This window comes from Trypanosoma brucei, chromosome 11, assembly GCF_000210295.1.
Source record: "Trypanosoma brucei gambiense DAL972 chromosome 11, complete sequence".
In the NCBI taxonomy this organism is placed as follows: domain Eukaryota; phylum Euglenozoa; class Kinetoplastea; order Trypanosomatida; family Trypanosomatidae; genus Trypanosoma; species Trypanosoma brucei.
This window is the reverse complement of record NC_026744.1, coordinates 4,382,324-4,407,518: the sequence shown is the minus strand read 5'-3', so window position 1 is coordinate 4,407,518 and position 25,195 is coordinate 4,382,324. Positions and strand designations below refer to the sequence as shown.

Here is a 25,195-nt window from a genome sequence, read left to right as displayed (position 1 = left end):
GTGCACTCCTCCAACATTCCTGTTAGCTTTCACCATTTATCATCTTTGGACATTGCCTTTCCCTATTCTCTTTTCGTCTGAGTTCCTCACCTCTTTGGTCGACGACCGGTATTTAGGGCATGAATGCTTCAGGCCTGTGGTGTGGAGAAGTTTCATGTGCCAGTAGAGCGTGTTGCAGTTGCGCGGCTGAAGGACTGCCCTGAGGACTTCATCGTTGCGGAGGTAGACCCCGCGGGCGAGGCAACAGATGCCCAAACATACAAGCTTCCCATACCGCGGACACCAACCAATAGTTGTGGCGAAGTTGGCAGTGTCCAAACCGTCTTGTCCACGGCGACTGAACTGAACCGAGGTCAATGCGGCGGCAGCGCGGGCGACTCCGAAAAGCATATCAATGTAGCGGTCCCAATGGATGATTCCTTGAATGAGTCTCTGTTGGAAACCCTTCTGGAGGTGTTTGGTAGTAAGAGGGAAGCTGTTGCGCAGTATTCTTCCTGTGCCGCGGCTGGGAACCTCTTGTTTCCAACCAAAGAGCATGACATCGGCGTGTTTAACGAGAGGGCTGAGCGAGAGCAGCTGCATCGTGCTATGAAGGTATTGGTACCCCACTTACGTAGTGAGACCCGTCGTCACAGGGAAGCAACAGCTGGTCCTGTAAACATTGCTTTGGATGGTGACAGTGCTCATGCTTGTAGAGATGACGATGGTGGTGCGATTGATTATCACATCATTGTTAGCTACGATTGTGATTTTCTTCTTCTTTCGCATCTTCTCGGGGAGTCGGTAGCTGACGCGTTGGTGGCATGGAACGCATCAGTTCCCCAGGGGCCGCCGCTTCATCTAACTGCTAAATTCCCTATGACTGCATCAAAGGAGGTGCGACGCTCCTTCCACGAGGTGATGTCGAAGCGGTACCCCCGGATCACATGCCGCGTTTCGAATGGGCAGGTGGTCATCAGGGGTTCGTCAAGTGGGTTTGGAAAGCGGCAGCGTGTCGACGGGAACAGGGAAACAGTTGGTTTCACTCACCTTCTCATCCGCAAACGCAATTTGGATATAATGGAGCTGCGTATGTTATTGGCGGAGCACTTCTGCGTTCCTATTGATGCCGTTTGCACGGCAGGGATGAAGGATAAGTGTGCAGTGACGTACCAGCGCTGTTCGGTTCCCTGCACCCGGCAGCCCCGGGACCCTCGCGAAGAGGAAAGTGGAATAGATGGTGACGTTCCATTGCGTTTGACGTGGACGGACGATTTGTCAAGCTACGTGGAGATTTTGCAGACTTCTGGACCGCACTCCACACCTGTTGGAATTGGTGAGCTCAAAGGGAACATGTTCCACATCCGGCTCCGTGATGTTCGTGGTATTACCCCTTCCGAGTTGATGCAGAGGTCCTGCCGACTGGAGAAAGAGGGATTTCTGAACTACTTTGGTCAGCAGCGTTTCAGTGAACATGCTGAGTGTTTCATGGACCACATTGGTGTTCATATATTAGGAGGTAGGTGGCCAGAAGCTGTGCGATGCCTTCTTCGTGGGGCCCCCGAGTTGTACGACTTATTTCCAACCCATATGGAACCACGTTACGTTCCCGCGAGGTTGCGTGATGCACGTTGCATTGTACAGGCACTCAACCGCCTTCACCGCACGCGTTATACAACGCTAACCCGAGCGGACGTGACGGAATGCACCCAGCTCTGGAGGGATGTGTGCCGCGATGCGCTACAGGCGGTGCCGTATGCTTTCCGTGTATTGTGGCTGTGCGGTGCGCAGAGTCTCATCTTCAACCGCCTACTTTCCATGTTACACGGCCCACAGTTACCTGTGACTTTGCCGCTTTTGGGTTACAATGTATCGGTCGAGGGGGGCGTTCGCTCAGCTGTTGACAAGGTTTTAATGGAGCTGAACCTCGGGACGGTTGACGAGTTCGCCCAAAGGAAGAAGGTCCTCGGCGTGGGGATGCCAGGGGCGTTACGGGCGACGGTTGTCCGGCCAGTGGGGTGCAGTGTGTCGTTTACTACTGTTGAAGGAGGGAGTAGTGATGTCTTTGATGCGACCCTGTCCTTTTTCCTCCCATCGTCCAGTTACGCCACGATCTTTCTGCGTGAGGTACTGGGCTGTGACACTTGGTGGTGAGGTTGAGGTTGAAGGGTTTCCTGGGAGAGCTTGATGGGGCTCCAAGGAAGTCCTGTGAAGGTGAAACTTACTTTTTCTTTGGTGTTGGTGCTTACGTGGGGGAGACGGGGGTGCAAGAGACGGAGGCCGCCTAAAACAACAGAGACGCTGTGTGTGTACAGTTCCTTTCTTTTCCTCTATATACCTCCTTCCTTGCTAACTATTTTGTGAACACTTCACGCTTACTCTTTGCACTGAATTTGTTACCTGTGGTCAGCAGATATTAAGGAAACCGTTTAGGTTGGTGGAATTTGTCATCGGGTTTTTGTAGGTTCGATCTCATCGCTCTTCAGGACGGAAGTGCGTGTAGCCTGGTAATTTTTTACTCGTAACAAAAAAAACCATAAACCCACAGAGCTATTACAGTTAAATAAAAGAGGTTGAGGAAGTTTGTTAATACGGACCAGGAGTGCCGTTGTTGTTGCAGTCGGCTGGTCACGTGGGGGTTGCGTTATCTAGTTCTGTTGTTTGTTTTCTTAACAGCAGATGAGTACGGGCGGGGTGCACTCGGGGCTCTTCACCCTTCACTTCACGTTTTTTGCCAACTCCGCGACGGATGATGAGCGATTACTGCACACGGGTCGGAAGGCTGGTACGAAGTCTTCAGGTGAGTTTGGTGACTGGCATGTGTTATTGCGCTTTGCAGTAGAGGATGAAGTGATCTCTGTACGCCATCAAGGCAAAATATTCGCCATGAGTGATGAATGTTGCGAAGGTAGCAGTGGAGAGGAACCGGTAGTGATCCCTGGGCTAGGCCGAATTCCCCGCCCACTGAAGGACCGTTACGCAACTGTGGTGATGCGCAGTCACTATCACTGGCAGCTCAACGAGCCATGCCGTTTTGACGTCCACTTCGACCAGCTCGAGGGACGTATTGTGGGTTCTACGGAGCCGATGCTGTCTGACGTGACAGTGAGTTGTGAGGGTTATACCGCCTACGGTTGGTACATGGGTGAGGCAACTGTCACCGTAGGTGGATCCCCATATGCCATGCAGCAGCAACTGCGTTTTGTGCTTACACCATACATTGGTCCCCAGTGCACCATGTGTCTCGATCCCGTCTATGCTCAGGGGTACACATGCGCGGAGTGTGGTGGCGTTGAGTATTGCTCAAGAGCATGTCAGTTAGCCCACATGAGCGGTGGCCACGGTTTGCTATGTCAAACTATCGGTTGCACATATACACAGCGTTCCGGTAAGATTACCACTGAACTGGAGGACGGGACGGACCTTGTGGCGTGGTGGCGCTGCCTGGAAGATGCACATTACTCCATTCTGGTCGATTATCGCAATCCGATCGGTCAAGCTGTTGAGTTCTTCCTTTGCACACTGAAGCCGGCTCAGGAGGAAGGCATTCATTATCGGTTCATCGTGGAGGAGGGGACCACGCCACAGAAAGTGGATCAGGAAAAGTTTGTGGATTTCGCCTGCACGGTATTCCGCGCTGTGAGTGAAAATGCCATTAGTGAGGGGTGTGCCTCACTTGCAGCTGCGTGTTTGAATTATTTATTTGTTTACAGCTGTAACACTGGGGTAATTGTGGAGTCCCACGTCCTTTACTACTATAGCTGCCTGTCTGAAGACTTTGAAGGGGCCATATACTCGTTGGAGGAGTACGTGGCGTATGCTCGGCCAATGCATGAACTTGGAGTGGCTTTGATAGAATTTGCTCTCAAAAGCCCAACGGCACATCTCTTTTGGCAGCGTATGAAGTTGGTGAAGAATGTGTTCATCAACTTGTACAACATAAATACGAGCTGCCAGGGTTCTGGGAGTAGTGAGTTAATCAAGGCCATACCTGGGCAACAACGGGAGACACTTCATCTTCTAGCGAAGGTGTTCCTTATTATGGCATCGCGCGCCCCAAAGAAGGAGGTTTTGTTTATGTTAAAGCAGGCTGAAAAGTGCCTTCGGGATTGCCTTCCAGAGAGAGGCGACTGCGATGAGGCGGTAGAAAATGCTTTGGAGGCGCGGCTCAACGATGGAGACAAGTGTGAGGAATCTGAAGGTTCTATGCTAATGGATGACAACATGGAAGAGATGGATTCTTCAAACCTTGCCACTTTATACTACCGGCTCTCCGTGTTACTCCTTCTTTACGGCGATCCAAAGAAAGCACAGGAGGCTGAGGCACTGAAGGCCCAGGGAGATTTGTTGATCGCGAGAAAAAGGCAGCTGAGTGGGCAGACGGTTGGATGAATAAACAGTTTTTTTTCTCTTTTCAAAGAAAAAGGAAGGAAAAAAGAAACAAGTGCAATTGATAAGTAGTTTGATAAAGGGCCGCCGCTTGATTGCTTTATTCAAACTAGATTGGATGACAATGATAAACGGAGGAACAGGGCTGAAGCATGAGCTTAACCTGATCGAGGTGATGGTCTTTGAAGGTTCTTTTTTTTATTATTATTTTATGTTTAAAGAATTCTTTTCATTCCGTCTTGCTCGGTATCCGTCCTCCTACTTAAAATCATCGTGTTGTTCCCCCGCAGGTGTTTCCTCGGCTCCACCTTTCCGTGTTGTCCTTTATTTCAATCTCATCTCTTGTTGCCCTTTTTTTTTCTATAACCACTTGCGCCTAATTTTATGTCAAGTTGACACTTTTTTCTTCTTTCTTAGTTATGTATATCACGTTAACTACATTTCGCATTGTGCCCTCCTGACCGGCTCTCCACGGTGGTCCACCGCTGGAATAATTGATGAAATCAACGACTATTTGAACTGCGTATGGACGAGATGTGTATTTGTGCCTCTCGGTTTACCCGTTGTTGTGTTACCAAATTATACCACGGCATAACAAGGATGTGCATATGCGTACGTTTGCATTTTGGGGTGCATGGTGTTCTTCGAAAGGGATTGCTTTTGTGTTGAGTTGACACTTTTTATTTTTTATTTTTGTGCGGTTTGACGGATCCCCTGCCGTGGGATGATTACACGCACAACTTTTTTCGAAACGTGCCCCGCTCGCTCGAGGGATCAAATCGTGGAGGTGTGCCATGGATTACTGTGACCTGATTGCATAGTCTAACCTGTGCGCACGTACGCACAGAAGGAAAAAAAAGAATTGCACACTAGTTTCTTATAAGCTGCTTTGAGGGGCAATTTAGCTTGGGTGACTGTGGTTACGGTGGAAGGAGGAATTTATCTTTTTTTTTTTTGAGTCCACTGCATGGAATCCATAAGTGGCTTGAAAGGTGTGTGTGCCGTGCACCATCGCCTTCACGGGCGCCCTTGCGCTTCCCTTAGCTCTTTTTTTTTGTCGGGTAACTTAAAGTTTGAGTGCCGATGTGGTCACCCGTAAGTTGTGTTATTTTCGCTCGTCTCGTAAATCAATAAGGGTACTTGACAAATATGTATTTGGGAACTGATACCACCAGGAAGCACGATGTTTCCCCCCCCCCTCCCCCCGCTGTGCTAGAGCTTTTTCCCGCTTTCTTCCTTTTTTTTTTCATTGCAAAGCGGGAGGTTGTGCTACCGCCCAGCAGTTTGACTGGGAATCGCGCCAATGCAGTTTTAAATGCTGGTTGAGCTGAAAAGAGAGAGAGGAGACACTACTCTCTCTTGTTGTGTATGAGCGTGAGGATCCTGATGTTCGTAGCACTGTAGTGCGTCCATATATTTGCTTCCCTGTTTTTCTCAAACCAAATCTTCCCTTTTTTGTTTCGCTGTTTTTTTCCGCGTGGAAAATGCTTTACCTTTGGTTGTTGTCACCATCACTGTCTTGAAGGTTCTCTTCCTCCATCTTATGTACTTCTCCCTCATCATTGAAAACTTTATCACTATTATTAGTACTATTGGCTCTTCCGATTCCTTCCGTTTGTGTTTTAGTTGTCTTAGTTTACCGCAGTTGGGATGTCGCAGCAGCAGCAGCAACCAGACGGAACAACTTCAAGTCAGCAGGTATCACGACGAGCTACCAAGTACAATGGTGAGGTGTTGAAAATACTACAGACAATGGATCGCACCCCCATGTCAAATTGGTCGGGCCTCTCGACATCTCTCACGCAACTTTTGAAGTGCCTGGAGGCAAATGTCGAATTGGCAGTGGGGTCTGCGCTGGATACCACATTGCTGTGCCGTGTCATATACAAGTGTCTTGAACCGAAAGGGGTGATGGGAGTGCACAGGAAAGCACTGGAAGTGCTGCAGCGCCTTTCTGAACGCTTAGGAGCACTCCCGCTTGTGCAGCATATGCCGTTGGTACTGGCCGCCGTGCTTAATCTCTTGCCTCGTTGTTCGTTACAAGTGAAGTGCGAGTTGCTTAACTTTGTTGACGTAAATATGCTACGTGAGTTGCCCGCCGAAGTAGTTGCATTGCAGCTACCAGGTATCATTCCCGCTTTGCTAGGTGGTTTAGAAGAGGGTGGAGAAAGTGAAGTGTACCGCCTCTCATTGAAGCTCATGGGGAACATACACGATATCATAAAAACTTACGCTGCAGCAGAGGCGTCAGCCAAACGTGAGCGTGATGAAGAGTTTGGTGAGTCGTCTGCGGACAGTGGGAAACCACCTGAAAGTGTGCTTCGTTGTGGCGATGCCGCTGTATACCGTGTTTTGTGGTTTACACTGAAGAATTCGCCCTCGCTGCGCGGCTCTGCTCTGCAGTACCTGAAGCAACAGCTTGATGAGGCGGTAAATCGCATTCCCGGCGGCGATGGAGATGATGAAGTTACTTTTGGCGTTCGTGCGGTTGAACAGGGAATTGGTAGCGGATTTAACCACTCAGCTGCACCCCCCGCATTTTTTGGGAATGATCTTCGTCTTGTTTTCAGCTCTATATTCGCGACTCTGCAGGAGCAGAACGAAAGAACACGAAGGCTCATGCTTGACCTTCTCATAATAGCGTTTCCGCTGAATGACACTGCTTTGCTCACCTTCGCCGAGAAGTCGCTTTTGGTGAGCGCTGTGGTTCAACAGTTGGGAGCACCGGATAGCAGCAACAGTACTCAACGGCGCGTTGTGGAGTGGTTGATGGGACCTTTCCCTGATATTGCTTCTCAGTTCATTCGTGAGGTTTCGTCTTTTCACGTAGCACAGGCATTCCACCAATTTGTCTCTTGGTGGAAGTTGCACTTCGGTGAATCACCCGCCCAGCAACAGTCGACAAATGTTACTGGAGCTAGCGTCTTGGAGCGATCGTGCTATTATGTACTGCACGTTACTGCATGTAAGTCGGCTGCTGTGCTGAGTACAGATAGTAGTGAAAAGAAGTGCGGTGAGTCTATGAGCCCGTATATATTGCCAATCACATGGCTGAGGGCGTTGGTTGTGCTCTTCAAGGCCGTTGTTGGCAGTGACATGCATGATGGTGACGACATAATGAGCAGCGGAAGTAGTTTGATCAGTCGGGATGCTAACAGTTATGATGAGTATGATGGTATGGGTCCTTGTTTTGCGAGCACTCCATTCAAAGAACATCTTGTTCCATTGGTTATGCCCTATGCTTGCGATTTGCTCGTTTCCATGGAGGCTCTTATGAATAGAGGTTCCCTGCAAGTGGACTGCGTCGAAACGGTACTAGATGCCTTCTTCGCGTCAGTTTCATGGGAATACTTTGTCAACCACAAACGTGGAATTGTCTTTCTGCTGGAAAACAGTGCAGACCAACTTGCGGATGGTTCGACCCCCCTGGCTTCCACTTCCCTTTCAACTGCACTGGATGTGTCAGGGTGTGCCGCCGCGTCGAGTACAGGATGCCCGCCTTCTTCAGATTTGCAGCAGTTACCACAAGCGGATAACAACCAAGGGCTCTTTCGTCAGTTCCGTATGGACCAGCACTATCTTGAAAAGCTGCAATCGAGGTTTTTGCAGTTGAAAGGAATGGCATCCCTTCTTCAGAAACATGCCATCGTACCGCTTCGGCGGAGTGCGAAACAGATCGCCGCTTTCCGTTGTGAGATTTTTGCAATCTGCCAGTCGCTCTGTGGTATTTTGCGCAGTGCAAGCACCTCAGCTCTTACTCATGCTACGGCACCGGAGGTTCCAGGTGCTTGTGGAATGGTGTCTCCACTGGAGGTGTCCCTTTGTTTGGTGGAAGGGTCCTTTCAAGTGTTCAATTTGCTCTTCACCGATATCATATTGGCTTTGCCGAGTGACGTGGATCCTATGGGGAACACTATGCCCGATAAGGAAAGTGAGATAAAACTACTAACTATCATGACGGAGAGCGCTAGCGTTTTGACAAAGCTTGTTGCCTATCATGCCGCGGAGCGGAGGGAGTTGCTTGTTCGGGTCAATGACGGTGTTCTCACTCTTCTCTCTCGTGTTATTTCTTCAGGATGGGGGAAGTGCGAACTTTGTGACGACGTGCTTGATGACTGGCTGCATTCAGTTACTTCTGCCGCAGCGAGCTCTCCATCTTTGGCTGTCCAGCGGGACTCACTGCAGTTATTTGTCGACTTTTCGAAGTCCATTGATTCTCCCACTCAGTTTGGTGAAGGTATGCGCGAAAACCGCGAGCTGAAGGCGCAGCTTGTGCCACGTGTGTGGCACCTATTGGGGATATGTAGCGAGGGCATGCAACCTGCTGTTGTGGATCTACTTCTGCAGCTTTACGCAGATGACGAAGCGCGGATAATACTTGATGGCATTACCGTTGAGGATACAGTGGAGTGCGGCGAACGGCTTGCTATCCTATTCTTCTGGATGGCGGAACGCGAGGCGCCGCAGAACCTCTTTCTTCCTGGCTTGTATATGTTGTTGCGGGCCCTAGAGCATAATGATCCTTCACTGAGGTGGATAGCTCAGTCCACAGTACGACAGTTTATTCCGTATCTTCACCGGTTATTGAACCCATTACTTATTTCACTTACCCGACAGCTTGTGTGCTTCAACCCAGCGTCTGAGAGCTGTGGTGGAGTCGAGAAGAAGCCGGATGATCTCCCAACTTACAGCAATCAGGAGCTCAGGGATTACGAAGTAAATCAGTTGAAACCCGCTGAGTTTGTTCGAGTTGTTGGGTGTATATTGAGTAACCCTGCCTCTTCCCCGCAACTGCTTCTTAATATGTGTAAGCTTCCCGCTCCAGCATACATGGGGTCTCGGTTGCCACTTCTTTCAATGCCCGTCCACAATGCACGCTCCGACACGTCGGGGGATGTTGAAGGTGAGACGAACGGTGAGTCGGTGGTAGTGGGTTCCGCTTTTGCCGCACTCGTGCAGGTGCTTCTGGGCATAGCGTACCAAAACCTATCTCCTCGGTTTAGCGAAACAAGTACAGATGGTATATGGCGTGGTGGAGAATTGGGCGTGGCTGCTGTTGAGGCACTGACAATGATGCTGCAGAAAAGTCAGAGTTTAATACAGTTGCCGAGGATGGTTATAAACACGTGGGGTTCCGTTTCCAAAAGAATACTCGAACTCCTCCACGAAGTCGTACGGTGCCGTTTGTTCCCTCCAGAGCAAATAGCCATGCTGCAACACCTGTTGGACTCGGTGAGGCTTATTAGTAATGTGAGCCCTGCAGAGTCGCATTCTTCTCCTGAAAATAAGAGTGTTGTAGTGTGTCGTTGCGCATCCGCACTGAGGATGGACTTGTTTTGCGAAACAGTGGAGATTGGAGTTGAGCGGGCAGCGGCACGAGCGTTGCTCCCGCATGGCCGGTCCGATCGTGATCTTCTTAACGTTTGGTGCGACACATTGCTTGGGCTTATGCCTTTCCTGCACGAGCGGCGCGAAGAGGTTTGTTCGCGTGTTTTGCAGACGTTTATACATGTTATTGAGCAGCAGGCGAGGACAACTTCGTCTCTGAGGGATTGCACGACTTTGAGGGTGGTAGAGGTGTGTTTGAAGGGGATTTTTGGTGTGCTCGAATACTACTTCGCAGCAGGAAGTGCAACCACTGCTGCTCAAGATAGCATCGACGCGAAGTCAGGGGACACTGGGTCCGGCTGGTTCTCCACACGTATGCTTTTTGCGTCTGCTTCACCACGGATAGTGCACAAGGTTGTGGAGCGAGCCGTGGAGTGCACAGAAGTAATGCGAGAATCCATACAGCAGATTGTAGCTACGTTGTGTAAGGTTCACCTGTGCGTTAAAAAATATCGAGAAGCAGCTCCACAGCTGAGGTCCAAACAAAGCCAACAGGATGATCGTGATGACCCAGCATTAGGGAAAAGAGTTCTCCCCTCTGAGGCCAGCATCACTGCAGAGGCAGCAGCAGCGTTTCTGGTGGAAACTGCAATCCATCGCGTGCTACTTTTTTGTCGCGAAACGATACCGATAGATTTTTTCAGAATTTTTGTCAGTGTTTGGGCGGAAGAGCACGTACATCAACTTAATGAGTTGGTGAAAGAGTCTATGACTAGTGATCAGGGTTATAATAACAGTGGGTCGGGTTCAGACGCTACAACAGTAGGCAAGGGGAATGATGGTGAGGACGTTGCTCTCCTTACCATCATTTCGGCTGCACCCAAACTTGATATCTCGCCTGCGTTACTGTCAGAAGCAGAGTCAATGGGACTTTTATTGGGAGCAGGGGCTTCAACATCTGCTCTCGCGCTAATTAATGCTGTGACGGAGATTCTTGCGGAACCACAGTCTGTTGCACCGCTTGTTGCCTCCCAGTGTGAGGTTTTCGGGTCCGGGTTAGCTTTCGATGCTGCCGCTCTCTACTTCGTTCATACATTTATGCGTGTTTGGCGTACACCAGCGGATGACATGCCGCAGGTACTGACCGTGATGATGAGCTGCTTCCACGCTCGACTAACCGCCGGCGCAGTTTCAGTTCCGACGCTTGCATTCATGCTTTTGTGTCTTTCCCACTTTTTACCTCCCGAGGGCACTACTGAAGAGAGTGAGGTAGTGGTCGTTTCTTCTTCGGCTTGGGGAAAAGAGAAACGCTGCTTGTCTGTGCTTTGTAAAATATTGGATTCACTGAGTGCCGTTAGTAGCATTGCGTCGGAGACAGCCTCGGTTGACCCTGAAGCTCTTTACTTTGTACTCAACGTTGTAGCTCGTGTGCTTCCTAGGGCTGTGCGTGGTCTTCTTTTGGAGCACGATCGTGTTACAACGTCGGTAGTTCACATGTGCAAGCGCTCCGTTTTTCCTGTAATTGCGTTCGGCATTGACGCCCAGATAGATGAGGATGCTCATGCACGGACGCCCCTCGTGCGGGCGGCTTTGCGCGTCGCCTTAGCGGCAGTCAGCATAAGTGACAGTGTCCCGCGACGTCTCCGTCAAGAGCTTTTGGATGGTCCCTGTAATTGGGACTTCTTCCGCCTTCCCAAGCGTTCATTGCATTACTATGGCCATTTGTTCGCTCGTCTCTCTCGAGATCGTGCGTTCCACGCTGAGATGGCGCAGCTTTTCACGCCGTCACCATCTCAACCGAATCGTTTTGCTGGACTTGTGAATCAGTCATCTAATGAAGAACAGCAGCAGCTACAGCGCGCGGTGCAGATGCGGAGGCTAACCTTCTATGTGGCGTCCATGCCATCCACTATTCTCATGTCAGACAGGGAGTTTTGCCTGCTTCTACGTGAGCAATTTACCGAAGTGGTTCGTACCGCCTCGACAGCGGCGCCGGGTCGGCGCTCCCGCAATAACGCGATAATTTACCAGGCAATATTTCTTTTCCGTGTGCTGCTAACCAAGTTGGATCCAGCGCTGCTGCAGCCATTTTGGCCTCTTGTTCTGCCAGAGATAGCGAGGGCGCTGTCGGAAACATTTACTCATTCAGATGTTGGTGCTGAAGTGAAGAACGGTGGCAGCCGCCGCGTCGATGAATCACAAGAGAACCTGTTACAGCTTCAGTTGGAGTGCCTCAAGGTTCTCCATTTCGCTGTTGTTATCGTGCCAGAAGTCATTGCGCCATTTCGCTGGGTCTTTATGGATGATTTGAATGTGACAGCTGGCCTTGGTTCGACCACTGAGATTTCACCCACGTTCGTACCATTAGTTCAGCGCCTCGTGGGGAGCGAAGTATCACCGACGTCTGTTATTTGCGATTTGAAAGGTCAGTTTACATCGAACGGTGTTGTCCCGATGCGCTGGTCGGGGTTTCAGCGGCCGTTTCTGCACGGCCCTTCTATTTTGAATGGGGGGCCGAGAGGCACTCAAACGTGTGCTGCAGCTTTGCTCCTGCTCGCTCAAACGAGGGATTTGACGACTCTCACTGGGTGTGCAACGGAACAGCAACAACTACTGACGTACATGCGATTAACGGATGGGTGGGATGAACCATATGTGAGGCACTTGTTGGAAATGGACTTTTCCTGCGTTCATGATGCGGTTGACGTACATCTCCATTTAGCACAATAGTAATAAGCCACAAGCGGCTCCCTTGTTTGGTAAGAAGCACGCGCTCTTTTTTTTTGTGATTGTGCAGGTTTTTCTTTTCTGCTTTTCGCCCTCCTCTACTCATTGAGTTGTGGGCATTCGTACGAACTATTGCTTATTCCCCCTTGATCCACTTTTATTCCGCCTCCTTTTTTTTTTTACATGTTGTCTCTCCTTTACTTCTTTCAAGGCTTTCTTTCCGAAAGCGAATGCACCAATGAAAAAGAAAAATCCCTTCTCTCTCTTATTGTTCTGTGGTTGTGGGAGGAGCGATGCGCGTGATAAATGCCATATTTTCGACTCGTTGTGTTGTTTAGTTCTTAGCCCTCTTCAAAAACTTTAATTTTTCTACTTCTTTAGCTGTTGACCGAAGCGCCGGGGCTCTTCTTCTTTCTGTGACTTGCGTGTGAGCCTCTCTACGGGGTGTCCCCTTTGGGACGTGACCTTTTCTTCTTGTCACCTCTTCGATGGGGACTGCCTGAATCATCATTCGGTGTGCACATTCACATATTTGTGTGTACACTTATTTGCAGTGCAACGGGTGAGGGAAGTACCATCCCTTTTCCTTCCTTTTTAATTTATTTATGTGTTTCCTCACTCTTCGTTTGGTCCCTGGCACCACAGTAGGGGTGCGGTTCCGGTTTAAAATTGTGTCAACTTGTATTTTCCTTTTTTCCTTTTGTTTTTTTTTCAATATTCCGCACAAGAGAGCACGCATTAATAAGTGCATATATATATATATACCTGTGGGCACGATCAGTTGTTTACTCAATCGTAAATACCCCAATATTGGGGCGCATTTACCGTGGCGGGTGCGGAAACTTTTCTAGTCCCTGGGGGGGGGGGTCTATGAGCGCCCGGGAAAGTGAGTCCAGGGATGGGGTGTCATGCGTTAGCTCCGTTGTTGAAGAAGAAACAACTTCCCCCTGGCGTCACAATGAGATTGAGCGGTACCTTCCCTACACGATTGGTAGGGAGACGGCGTACGTGGCCCTCGCTTCGCCGGATACGGTATCACCTGAAACATCTTTTTCTGGACATTGTTCTACGTTTGCAAGGGCTACAAGCGAGGCTGATGGCCGCCATAGAGTCATTAGCGATGTTTATTGTGGCGATGGCGGTAGTGGTAGCGGCAGAACTGGTGGTTGCGATGTCGAAAGGATCAGTTATGTCAACGATTGTGATGGAGCCGAATACAGTGGGGTGAAGACATCAAGTGTCACACCAGTAGCTGATAGCGTTCGTTCAATGGAATATGGGGTTGGTTACGGGTCGCCATTGCTTCATGATACTCAGGAACTGAGGGTGAGTTGGTGTTATCAGCGGGACGACAGAGCCGCGGGGGGGGACTTCACACCGGCTTTTACTGTCAGTCCGGTGATCACTCCGTGGCAGCACCCTGGAAATGGGCGAAAAGAAAGGGACGTGGTCAAAAGTGCACCATTGCCACCGAATTGTTGCTGGTTGTGGCCCGACATCCGAGAAGAGAAGGACGGTTCTTCTTCGTATGATGTGGGGTGGCGGGGGCTGAAGGTCACCGAAGGGGTCCCTCGGGTTAACTACACAGATGGTGTGCCTGACTACTTGGAGCCACTGTTATTTCGCGACCACTTACCTAAAAACAGTCTGAAAGGCACTGAGGGCCCTGCCGAGGGTCCGACACCTCGCACCCCTGGGAAGAAAGTAAAAAGGGTCCGATTCTCAGAGACAGTTGTTGGGTCTGTGTCGTTTGTGGAAACCCACAATGAAATTCAAGTGATAGTAGAGTCCCACTACCCATGGCTGGCGCTGGCAGGCTTGGTCATTGCTGTTACCTTCTTTGTGCTTCATTGGGGTGTAATCGCTGTTATTGCAGGCCCAAGGGAGGGGATAGAACGCATTACTGCCGTGTCGCTCGTAGACTTCGTGTCCAGCGGACTTACTTCGTTGATCATGTTGCTTTTTTTAGCGCTGCTGTGGCGCCCAGGCCGTGAGGAGGTAGATGTGATAAGTAGCTGCAGCGGTATTTCGCGTGTTATGTGTGTCGCTTTTTGCGGTGCGCTTGCCACTTTGTCACTTGTTTGCATGTTTATGTTTACTAACAGTGCGGTTGGTTTCGTCTGTTTCTGTTGCTGCCCTTTTGTTGGAACTCACCTCTATGAGGTGCTCAAGCTACACAATGTTCCTCTTTTGAGTACTATGGCTTCCATTCTCATCGTGTGGGCCTTTGCTGCACTCGTCATTGGGTGTTTTGTTGAAGGTGACGCCGTGACTTTTAGATGTCTTTGGCCCGTTGCCATAGCAATCAGCGGTGGCGCTGCTATGTGTGTTTATCTCTTTCAGTTTCGAAGTGTGGGAAGGGAGGTGAGTGGCCTGTTTCTTTCTTTTGTTACTCTCGTCACGGTAACGCTGATGCTGGCTTTAGCATCCTATGCCTCTGGTGGCTTCTCACTACCGACGCAGTCCACCCAATCTTCACTCTTTGTGTTAGTTATGACGGACTTTTCCTCGGTTCTCTTTAGCGTGTTCTTTTTGGTTTTATATCATTTGATTTATCACTGTAGTTCCCCCTTCTTTAGCCGGCTGTGTGTCCCGGGTAGTTTTGTTTTCGGTGGTGCAATTTCTTTGCTAATTTCCCGTCTTCTGCTCGAGTCTGTCGTGTTTTGGCCGCTTGAGGCAACCGGCAGTATCCTCATGATGGCGGGGAGCGCATTGATTTTCGTCGCTGAGTACCACCAGTGGCAAAGCGCCGGGGCGATTGCGGGTGTTGAATGAAGAGGTTATTGGAGGGGAACGTTGGTGGTGGTGGAGCTGAGGTTGGTACAGGATTTGAGGATTGCTGTTGCCGTTTTATCGCTTGTTACTGCCGCCTATGATAATAATTATATATATTCCGTGTATCATTTGTGGACGCTAAAAATCAAGTGCTGCCGGGAGCGTTGGGGTCTGGTGCCACGAAACGGTAATAAAAGGTAGCGGTAAGGGATGTAGAAGGCCACCACGCGCAGATATCACCACTGTTAGTTTAACTTTCTTTATTTAATGAGTGTATTCAGTTTTGCCACTATCGTTGTTATCTGTTCCATTGTTTCTGTCAGTCGTTGCCGGTGTTCTTTCTGGATTTGCGGATGGAAGGGTCATCCGCCACTTGTTTATTTGTATGTTCTACTGGTGAGCATTGTGCTGCTTCTATTTGGTGGAAGGTTGCTGTCAATCCCGAATGCTTTGGATGTTTATGTTTTCTTGTTTATTCGTTTTGGTGCGCACAGAGTGTGAGTATGAAAAGGAGAAGGAGCTTTTTTTTCTTTCGTCTCGTTTTGTTGTTTCGGTGTGATGATCCAAGGAGTTCGTTTTCTCCCTTTTGCATCTCCTCGTGCCCATCACTTGGGGTAGTGGTGGTGTGCGCATGGGACTCGCCTGGGGGAAAACAAGCGGGACATGAGGAGAGGGATGGGGGTGAGGAGATGTGTTGATGTAAAACAAAACAACAGCAAAAACAACAATCCAAGCTGCTGATCGGGACGAATATCGGGGAGATACCAGTCGCTTTTTTTTTTTTTAGAAGCGCTTTTTCCGTGTATGCGTGTATGCGTTTAAGTGTGGGAAGGGAGGCGAAGGTCTCTTCCCGTGGTTCGTTTTCGTAATTTGGTTGCGAATTCCACTCTCTTGTGATTGATGCCAGTTCAATTAAACGAGAATGAGCTCTCTATCTCAGCGGCTACTTTTTATATACGATTGGTTATTTTATTTTATTCTATTTTTGCGTCACGTTCCGTCTCTGTACTTTTTTCTACGTTAAAATTTCCTGTCGCTTTACGTTACCGTACTTACCGACTGCAGGCGATGTATTTCGTCCCCAATCCTATTTCCCCCTACTTACGCGTTCATTTCTTTAACTGCTTGTTTGTTAATACCACATTTGCCTTGTTTCCATTCTCCCGCTTAAGGAAAGGGAAGGAAATTAGGAGATAAATCACCCCCCCCCCCAAAAAAAACTTCTCTAGCAGCGATGCAGGCGGAGGTGGACGGAGAGATGGTGAGTTTGTTGAAGCTTCATGACCTCAGGCACCAGCAGGAGTTGCTCGAGAAGGAGTTGTCCGCTGTGCACCCAACGCCCGAAACGTTACAGATGCCGGAACCCGTCGATGCCAATACCTTTCAATCTCAAACTGGCGATTTTCACAACACCCGCGCCATTTCCCCAGTCGAGCGTTTGGATGAGATACGCAGGCGCCATCGGCGCGAGGCCCATAGAACGATGCAGCGATACTTTAGTGCCCTCAACAACTTTCGTGATTACCAGGAACGTCGCATGGAGAAATTGCGGAACGTGCAACCATTTTCCTTCGAAGCACGCGAATTGAGGAGGCCGCGGGGCATACATGCGCGTCGCATGGAAGAAGACCGATTGAAGCGGGAGCAAGAAGAACAGCGCGAGTTGAACCGACGCTTCAAGTCAAATCCCGTACCGCCTTCCACGTACATGAATAAGTATGATCTCATGGTAGAGGAGTGGCGACAACGGCGTGTCATGGTAGAAGCTCTCGCTGCGGAAAAGGCTGAACGAATTCGGGAGGAAAAAGAGTTCATGCAGTTGTGCGTGTCTGGTTTGCGTAACGTTCGTGAGGTCATGGGTGCGCGCCGCCAGCGGAGGTCGGAATCGGATTATAGTCGCCGTCATAATGCAAGGGATTGCCGCCAGGTGTCAGAGATCCGCGATGTCCCGGTTGAAGTAGCTCTCAAGTTATGGCCCGCCATTGAGGAGCACGAACAGTTACGAGTTGAGCGCATTAAGCAACGGGCTGTGCATCAGATGGAGGAGGTGAAGGCAGAGGAGTCTCAACGCGTTGCTGCAGCAGAGCAAACAGGCCGTACACAACCGTGGTTCGGGATGACTCCGGTTGAGTTCCTACAACTACATCAGCGGCAACAACAGCAGCAGGTACAACAACAGGGCGACAGAGCGGCAAACATCGTGCCGGTGAGCGGTCCGGTTGTAACTGTTTCTTCCCAGCATACGGCAACAGCCCCTCCACCTTCTTCGGCGGTTCCATTATCATCGCCACCCACCGGTGTACTTGTGATGGCGCCCTTGTCTAAACCAGAGGTCAGCGGAGGAGTTTCAGAAAGCAAAGAAGATAAGACTCCCAAAAGGCGTTCAAGAAGTACATCGGCAAAACGCAACCCGAACTTGACGTTTAAACCCAAAATCCGCGGGGGAGTGCCCAACTTCGAGGCGTTGTGGGCTGAGGAGCGGCTTGCACTTGCAGAGAGGAAACTCAAGCGTCAACCAACACAGGTGGAACCATTCAAATTAACGGTCTCAGGCAAAGAAGAAGTTATTAGGGGTCGGCCACTGCATCGGAAAAAGCAGCAGCGCCCGGGATCGGCGACCCGACCAGCCCGCCGGAAACGTTCGGTACCAAAGCCACCGGAGGGGAAGGAAGGCAGTTCTGGAGGCACTGGTGAGACTGAGGATAAGAGGGGGTTATCAGTTCCTAAAGGGACACGAGCACATGCGATGCGTACCCAAGCTGTGTTTGAAAGATACATCACAGCTGCTGAAGCTAAGCAATACCAAGACAAGAGGAGTGAGGAGACCGCTGCGTTAAAGGAGGCATATCAGCGGCAGAAACGGGTGAATGCTCGACTGAAGGAGTATTTGAAGAGCACCCAAGTTAACACTGATGATGTTATCCGCAAAAAGGTAACGGAGTTGCGTCGGCTAGGCCGTGAGGCCGAGCGTGAAGCGGCAGAGCAGCTTAACGAAATGCTGTCGCGTGTAGTTCAAATACCACCCATATTTGTGGAGCCGGTTCACCTACATAGTGCCGCCAAGGTGCGTGCGGAGACGGAAAAGGAGATATTACGGCTTCTCAAAGAGAGTGGTGTAGATGGAGGCACATTATCTGCTATCATACAGGGTTGCGCCGATGCAAGTGATGATGATAACGCTGCGGGCGCTGATAATGCCGCCACTGCTGCGGCCGCAGCTGGTGAAGCCAGCAAAAAATCGGAACCTGATGGGGAAGCGCGTGATAACGATGAAAAGGATGAACCTTCCAAGTCTGGAAGCGACGGGGAAGTAGACTCGGGCGAGAAGGGGAGCCGACGGCAAAGCACTGAGGGTTCTAGCAGCGAATCAGAATCACATGAGGGGACGAAGGAAGGTAAAGACAGTGAATCCAAAGAGACTTCTGAAGGAAAGAGTGACAGCGAGAGTAAGGGTAAAAGTGGCACTGAGAAAGAGGATAGTGATAGAGAACATGATGATAAAGATAGTGAGTACGGCACTGACTTCGAGTCTACTTCTTCGAAGTCGGCAGTGTCCGTATGAGAAGAATTCATAGATTTACCAGCCCATAGAGAGAGGATTTCCTGCAGTACTCTCTCCACAACACGTAGCGTGAAAGGGAGTCGCCGCGAGGGGAGTTGACAATGCGGCGCGGGGTGTGAGGAGATGCCTTCGTGGATCCACGTAGAACTTACCAACACACTTGTTTGAAAAAGTAATGCACATAGATTGGATCGATCTTTGTTTTTAATTATATGCGATCTTGTTTGTTTGCTGTGTGCATGAGCTGCACTCAATTTGTGCTTAACAGTATGCTCGCCACTTTTCCTGATCTTGCGGAATGCAATCGCACAAATGATCATTACACTCATAAATACACAGTATATATATATATATATAAATACGCCCCTTTTTGGTTGTAGGTGGCTCCGTGAAGTCAACAATTGTACACTTTGAATACATGTGCGGGTCCCTCCTCTTGTGTGCTACCTCTGCAGCCTGCCCTTACATCCGGTGCCGGTATATTCGTTGCATGCGGCAGGCTGGATTTCAGTGGCATTGTTTAAGAGGAGAAACGGCCGTGCGTCCTTCCCTGTATCACATGGGTGTAGAGGCTCTTCTATTTCTTCTTTACCCATCATCTTCCTCCTGTGAACACTTTGTTCGTTGTTATTTTTCTTTCTCTTCCCTTCTTTTTCGTCTCTTTCTCTTTGCATCATCTCGTTCCGAGTGCGTGAGGGAATGCTATATGGTTCCATGGGTTGCATGGACCAGCTGAGATTTTTTTCCCCTATGAACGCCCTCGCTGTTATTGTTATTACCATCCCGTTTGTGACCTGATGGGCGAATGCAACTCACGTTTATTTCCCGAATTGCATCCGCCGTTACGCGGAGGGAAATGTAAAGCAGTACTGCATGAGGTGCGCATATTCGTATCTGTGCCCTAAAGGCTGTGTGTGTGCGTGTGTGGTGAACACTACAAACACTGCGAATTTTCTTTAATTGGTGCTAGTTGTTACCGTTTCTGCCCACTGTTTTCCTTTGTTTTTTTCTGTTTTATTTCCCCCTACAATAGCGTGGCGCTGGTTCATAGAAATAACTTAAGGAACATATATAAATATATTCACTTCTCACCTGCGAAACCCAGGGGATACGCGAAAAATATAATAAAAGGGGGAGGGTTCGACTGAAAGCCTGCTCCACCTTACTAAACACCGCTTAAAAGAGGCACGTGTGGCAACCGCTGTCCTTCAACATCAGCGGAATAATCCAAAAGAAGTCAAGAAAAAAAAGAGAGGTGAAGGGTAACCGGAGCAAAATAAAATTAAAGGAAAATAAAGTAGCGGGGAAGCCTAGTGTATAACTCTGGTAGAATACGTACCTGTCTAATTCGTACCGACCACCATGGCGTGTTCTCTCCGTCAGTGCCTCCTGTCGTATGGGGTAGCGGAGTCGGCCATGTTGAGGGAGCAAGTTGAGGAGGATGTTACAACGCCGGTTTCGGAACATGAGGAAGAAGAAGAAGCAGCACCTACCACTCATCTTCTCTCTCCAAGGGGAACAGTGCGGTTGATAGATGGATACGAAAGCACGGGGCATCGTGACACGCACTGCCTGTCACCTGATTCCCGCGAGCGGGGCAGTTGGATTTATCACAGGCCCCCAATCTACGGTTTGCAGGCGTTGAGCGAGCCCAAACGTTTCTGGCAGCTTGTAGTTGGTGCACTGTGCTGTTTTGTTGTTTCTTCTAGCTTTACGTTCAATTTGTACAGTGGTCAGCTCCAGGCGAAATTTAACTTTACACAGAACGATATAACGTCTATCTTCACGGGGAGTGATGTCGCAGGCATTTTAATGCTACCTCTTGGTGCCGTGTACGACAAATATGGCGCCCGGCCTGTTTTCATTCTCGCCCTGCTAACGCAACCTGTGGGTGCTATCTTGCAGGCCCTAACTTACGATGACTTTATAAAGGGGAATCTTTATCTGTTCATTTTTTACTCCGCGCTGCAGGCTGTGGGGACGTGGCTGCTTGACACGGCTGCCGTAATGACTCTGTTATCGATTTTTCCTTCCGATAAGGGGCCCGTGGTTGCGCTTTCAAAAGTGATTACCGGAATAGGGTACGGCGTCATTGGTGCAATTCACTCAGCGTTTTTCTATGGAGGCGAGGCGAAGGACACCCGGAACTTCTTCATCTTCCTTGCTTCCATAGGCGTTGTTGCCACCGTTCTTGGGTACATGTATTTGGAGGATCCACCCTATGTTGTGAAGGGTTCTGAGGTTGATACCATTACCCGGAAGGAGCGAGTAACGCGGCGGCGACTGAGGAGAATTTACCTTCGGCAGAGGCCATCTGGTCTCCGATTTGCCATTGGGTTTGGAATTGTAGCAGTTTTAATGGTTTACTTGCCTGTGCAGGCCATTGTTTCAATGTACTTCAATTTGGGACATCGGTACCGTGTTTCTTTTGCTTGCACTACCGTCGCAATACTTGCCCTATACCCTGTGATGGCGCTGCCGCTTCAGTGTCTTGAGCGCTCTCAGTCTTTGATACTTCCCATGACATCCACAAGGTGCTCAGAGCGTTCCAGTTGTGTGAGTCGAGCGGCGTCAGAGAGTGTGGGAAGTGTAGCTTGTGTTGACGACCTCGACTACATGGCACCGCAGTTTCACATTAAACTGGCTGACAACATAAAGACACTTCGCTTTTGGGCTTTGATGTGGACAATGTTTTCGCTTTCCGGCGCTGAGGTTCTTGTTTTAGCTAATATGCGCTTTCTTTTAGCGGCGTTTGACGGGGGATTGCTAGCGGACACCTATGTGGGATACCTTCTCGTACTGACGTCGGTGGGCAGCGGGTTTGGTCGTATTATTTTGAGTTTGTTCGAGATGGTTTCCCAAAACCGGTCGGCGGAGGAGCGTATTCCCATAACTGCGGCGCTGTTTGTGCCAGCTGTGGTTCAAGTTGTGGCTTTATCACTATTTTTTGTTCTTCCTGCTCCACTTCTTGCCATTCCGTGTTTTCTTGTATCGTTTGCTGGTGGTTGCAGCGCCGCCGCATCCGTTATTGTTGTGCGCACCATTTTTGCTAGTGATGTGGGCAAATACTACAATTGTATTACCGTCGCCACTGTTGTTTCTTCTTTGTTGATTAATCGTGGTTTGTACGGTGAGGTTTACACCCATGAGGCGATGAAGGAGGGGAAAACCATATGTATTGGAAGGCAGTGCGTGATTTTGCCGATTATTGTTGTCCTTGTTGCCTGTGTATCATCCCTCCTTGCTGTTGGGTACATCCATCGGGATTACAGTCAGCACTGTGAGCATATGTTCGAGTTACACAAGCAGAGGCATGCGTCTAACGAGGCTCCCGTAAAGGCGGATCACATCGGCTTCAACTTCAAAAGAAGTGGAAAACAGAGTCCAGCAGGTGGTTCTGCAGCAAATATTTAGCAGGCGCTTTATTTGTTCTCTATTTTCTCTTTTTTTTTTCTTTCTTGCCGCTGCATACCGCATATTCGTTAACTCTCTCCTCTGCAGCCGCAGGGCGAAGAAAAAAAAAAGATGAAATACCACTCTCACCTTAAGATTTTTTTCCCTAACTCTTTAGCCCCTGTTATCGTTGTCTTGTTGTTATCGTTATTATTGCTGTTGTTCATTTCGTTTCATGGACAACGTGGGGTGTAAGTCCTTCGTTTTTACGTGCGAGTGACGATAATGTTTCCTTTACAACATTAAGCTACAATAACGGTATATATATGTGAAAAAAAAAACGGACAGACACACACATACATAAATATTTATTTATACACATATCGCTCTCGTATTCTTTGCGTGAGTTATGAGTGGTATTAAGTGACACAAATAGGCCCGGTTATTACGTTGGTTCTTCGGTGTTCATTTTCTAATTTCGCTTCCGATTCAGCTTTTCCCTCCCCCCTCTGACCTTCTTTTGGATCTTCTTTTTCTTTTTATTGTTTTTAATGCACACTGGACAACTTTATGCGTTTTTAGCGGTGGCGAGATGCTCACGCGGAAGCTGCGCAATATGTTAGAGAAACCACCAATGAAGGGACGATCAGGAGGCACGGTGAAATCACACGTATTCATTGTTGGGAAGCGGATGGTGCCCGCTGGGTGCGAGTCACTTGTCTGTCTCTCAAGTCGTAAGCCAGAGATGCGACAACAGCGACGTGTCGTCTTTCATGGTTTGGCTCCCGGTGATGTCATTCGAGCTCCCGCCCGTTTTTTTAATATGATCGTGGAGGAGCGAAGGCTGCCAAAACCTCAGCATTGTTGGCTAATTCGCGCTAATTGTATGAAGAGGGGACTGTTGTGGACGCGTCCCTCCCCTCCTCCTTGCGCTCACCACATGTCAGTCTCCCCTTGTACCCGTTGTCCATGGATGAGTGTAGTGCCGGCTGTTGCACCGGACATTAAAGCGGGAAATCTGCGCCATGCTTTGGAGTCACTTCCCCATGTATCCCCGATTGGTGGTGAGGGTTTTGCCGGATCGGAAGAACTTGGTGGAGTACGTGTTGATTCTACAGGATGCAGGCCATTGCCACGGCTATCATTGAATTTTCTGGAACCCTTTTCCGCACCTATTAAATTGCATCTTATGAGGGAGGTGGAGTTCCATTTTCATCACACACATGACCCAAAGGACGTGAACCGGGGGACGGCGTCAAAATCGGTTCCTGTTGGGGGAAGGTTTCGTTTTTTGGATAGCCAGCCGGACGCAACGGGCTGCTTACTATGCACACTGGAGCAGGACAGGCTACTGAAGCTACTGAATCTGTGGGCTGACTGCCTTCCGCTGCACGTTCAGAAGTGCCTTTGTTCTGTATTCGTTCTTCAACATCCACATGAAGCTGCGGAGCATTCGTGGGACTGTGATCTCCACGTTGCACTTCTGCTTCAGAAGGATACGGTAATGTGTGGCGAACAGAGCCCACTTTGTGGTCCATCACAACCGGACACCACGCTCTCACGTGAAGAACAGCAGTTTGTTGATGCGGTCCTCTCCGCAGCACCACTGACAACAAATATTGGCGTTTCTACTGTGTGCACTGATGGATCTGTTGCGCACCTTTATCCGCACGCAAGGCGTGTTGACGTATTTGCTTCCACCGAGTTAGCCGCATTATCGTTACCATTTGTTGCAGCGGCAGCGGCAGTTAATAGCTGCTTTCCCTGCAAGGCACTTCACGGCCCGACGGAACGAGCAGTGACAGCATCACTTCCTTTCATGCACAGCGTGCTTGCTTTTGCTCTTGAGGGGCGGGACTTGGGATCACTGCAGTCAACGCGGTGCCCATCCGCCTGGCGCCATGCCGCGTCCCTTGAAGCTGTTGGTTCTGTTGTACTCTCACTTATATCCGAGAGGCGAATTAGCGGTGATGGAAATGTCATGCTGTTGGGTGGAGGGTCGGTTGCGAGAGGTGGACGACGGGGCAGTGGCTCTCAGTTACTTCTCGCTGGGCTCGTGCAGTGGCTTGGCGCCCTGTTCCCGCAGTGTGCCGTTCATGTGTTGGGTGAAAACCGTGGGGAAGGTGGCTTACCTGTGGTTTGTATTTTTGTTATCGATAACGAAGCTGATGTGGATTTACTGATGGGTTCGCTCCGCGATGGTAAAGGTTTCGGTCTACGGGAATCAGTCACTCAACTGTCCCAGTTGGTCCTTTTGCAACTGTCATTTGATGGAGAATTTCGGTCTCTGGTGGATGGACTTAGCGCTATTCAGCGGTGCCTTGGCGGCAAGAAGGCACTTCATGTTGACGCTGGCATCATTGACGTCGACCCTTGGGCTGCGACAGTTGTTGGTTATGCTGCGGTGGAAATTTAAGCGGCGCAGGCCGACATTTTGTTTCATCTCCAGTTTTGTTGGAATTTGAAGGCTATACAACTCAGCACGTGCGCATGTGTGTGTGTGTGTGTGTGTGTGTGTGTGTGTGTGTGTGTGTGTGTGTGTGTGTGTGTGTGTGTGTGTGTGTGTGTGTGTGTGTGTGAGCCTCTCCGGCTGCTCTTGCGGTCCCAGTGGTTGTTACCGTTCGTAAGATATTTGTGGTCTTTCAAGCAAGCAGAGCAATGTGGCTTATATAATACATATATATGTCAATGTGCATTTGTGTGTCCGCTGTCGTCTTCGTATTATGTTTGTTTGTTTTTTCTTTTTACTTCAAAGCAAAGCGAAGCATATCCAGTTCTTTTTGGTGAGTGCCCGGTGCGAAAAATTCTAACAGCAGCAACCGACACCGAAGCCAAAAATCAAAGGCATAAGAAGAAACCAGAAGGTGTAGAGTCTTTTCTTTTCTTTTTTCTTTCTCTATTTTTATTTCAACTGAAGAAGTATGTTTCTCCCCACGCATTTGTGTCGACGCAACCCACTTATTCGCTTCACTTACGCCCGCCTCAAGATGGGCGGTAGCGGCACGTCACCAAGCAGCAGCAGCAGCGGCAGCACCAGTAGCA

At 49.5% G+C, this 25,195-nt stretch overlaps 9 protein-coding genes across 9 annotated transcripts; 8 read left to right on the top strand and 1 right to left on the bottom strand.

Moving 5' to 3' along the window:
* Positions 1 to 123: 123 nt before the first annotated feature.
* On the top strand, positions 124 to 2,133 carry TbgDal_XI18810 (hypothetical protein, conserved; the record flags this gene model as incomplete). The annotated part of the gene is made up of 1 exon (XM_011782722.1): positions 124 to 2,133. One exon carries the CDS (start codon positions 124 to 126, stop codon positions 2,131 to 2,133), a length of 2,010 nt encoding a protein of 669 aa, XP_011781024.1.
* A 525-nt stretch (positions 2,134 to 2,658) lies between these two features.
* On the top strand, positions 2,659 to 4,371 carry TbgDal_XI18800 (hypothetical protein, conserved; the record flags this gene model as incomplete). The annotated part of the gene is made up of 1 exon (XM_011782721.1): positions 2,659 to 4,371. The coding sequence occupies one exon, from the start codon at positions 2,659 to 2,661 to the stop codon at positions 4,369 to 4,371; it is 1,713 nt and encodes a 570-aa protein (XP_011781023.1).
* Positions 4,372 to 4,486: 115 nt separating this feature from the next.
* Positions 4,487 to 4,963, top strand: TbgDal_XI18790 (hypothetical protein, unlikely; the record flags this gene model as incomplete). Its single annotated transcript, XM_011782720.1, has 1 exon — positions 4,487 to 4,963. One exon carries the CDS (start codon positions 4,487 to 4,489, stop codon positions 4,961 to 4,963), a length of 477 nt encoding a protein of 158 aa, XP_011781022.1.
* Positions 4,964 to 6,018: 1,055 nt separating this feature from the next.
* On the top strand, positions 6,019 to 12,426 carry TbgDal_XI18780 (hypothetical protein, conserved; the record flags this gene model as incomplete). The annotated part of the gene is made up of 1 exon (XM_011782719.1): positions 6,019 to 12,426. One exon carries the CDS (start codon positions 6,019 to 6,021, stop codon positions 12,424 to 12,426), a length of 6,408 nt encoding a protein of 2,135 aa, XP_011781021.1.
* Positions 12,427 to 13,293: 867 nt separating this feature from the next.
* Positions 13,294 to 15,198, top strand: TbgDal_XI18770 (hypothetical protein, conserved; the record flags this gene model as incomplete). The annotated part of the gene is made up of 1 exon (XM_011782718.1): positions 13,294 to 15,198. One exon carries the CDS (start codon positions 13,294 to 13,296, stop codon positions 15,196 to 15,198), a length of 1,905 nt encoding a protein of 634 aa, XP_011781020.1.
* A 1,234-nt stretch (positions 15,199 to 16,432) lies between these two features.
* On the top strand, positions 16,433 to 18,760 carry TbgDal_XI18760 (hypothetical protein, conserved; the record flags this gene model as incomplete). The annotated part of the gene is made up of 1 exon (XM_011782717.1): positions 16,433 to 18,760. One exon carries the CDS (start codon positions 16,433 to 16,435, stop codon positions 18,758 to 18,760), a length of 2,328 nt encoding a protein of 775 aa, XP_011781019.1.
* A 443-nt stretch (positions 18,761 to 19,203) lies between these two features.
* On the bottom strand, positions 19,204 to 19,542 carry TbgDal_XI18750 (hypothetical protein, unlikely; the record flags this gene model as incomplete). Its single annotated transcript, XM_011782716.1, has 1 exon — positions 19,204 to 19,542. The coding sequence occupies one exon, from the start codon at positions 19,540 to 19,542 to the stop codon at positions 19,204 to 19,206; it is 339 nt and encodes a 112-aa protein (XP_011781018.1).
* A 580-nt stretch (positions 19,543 to 20,122) lies between these two features.
* Positions 20,123 to 22,174, top strand: TbgDal_XI18740 (hypothetical protein, conserved; the record flags this gene model as incomplete). Its single annotated transcript, XM_011782715.1, has 1 exon — positions 20,123 to 22,174. The coding sequence occupies one exon, from the start codon at positions 20,123 to 20,125 to the stop codon at positions 22,172 to 22,174; it is 2,052 nt and encodes a 683-aa protein (XP_011781017.1).
* Positions 22,175 to 22,745: 571 nt separating this feature from the next.
* Positions 22,746 to 24,569, top strand: TbgDal_XI18730 (hypothetical protein, conserved; the record flags this gene model as incomplete). Its single annotated transcript, XM_011782714.1, has 1 exon — positions 22,746 to 24,569. One exon carries the CDS (start codon positions 22,746 to 22,748, stop codon positions 24,567 to 24,569), a length of 1,824 nt encoding a protein of 607 aa, XP_011781016.1.
* Between the last annotated feature and the right edge of the window lie 626 nt (positions 24,570 to 25,195).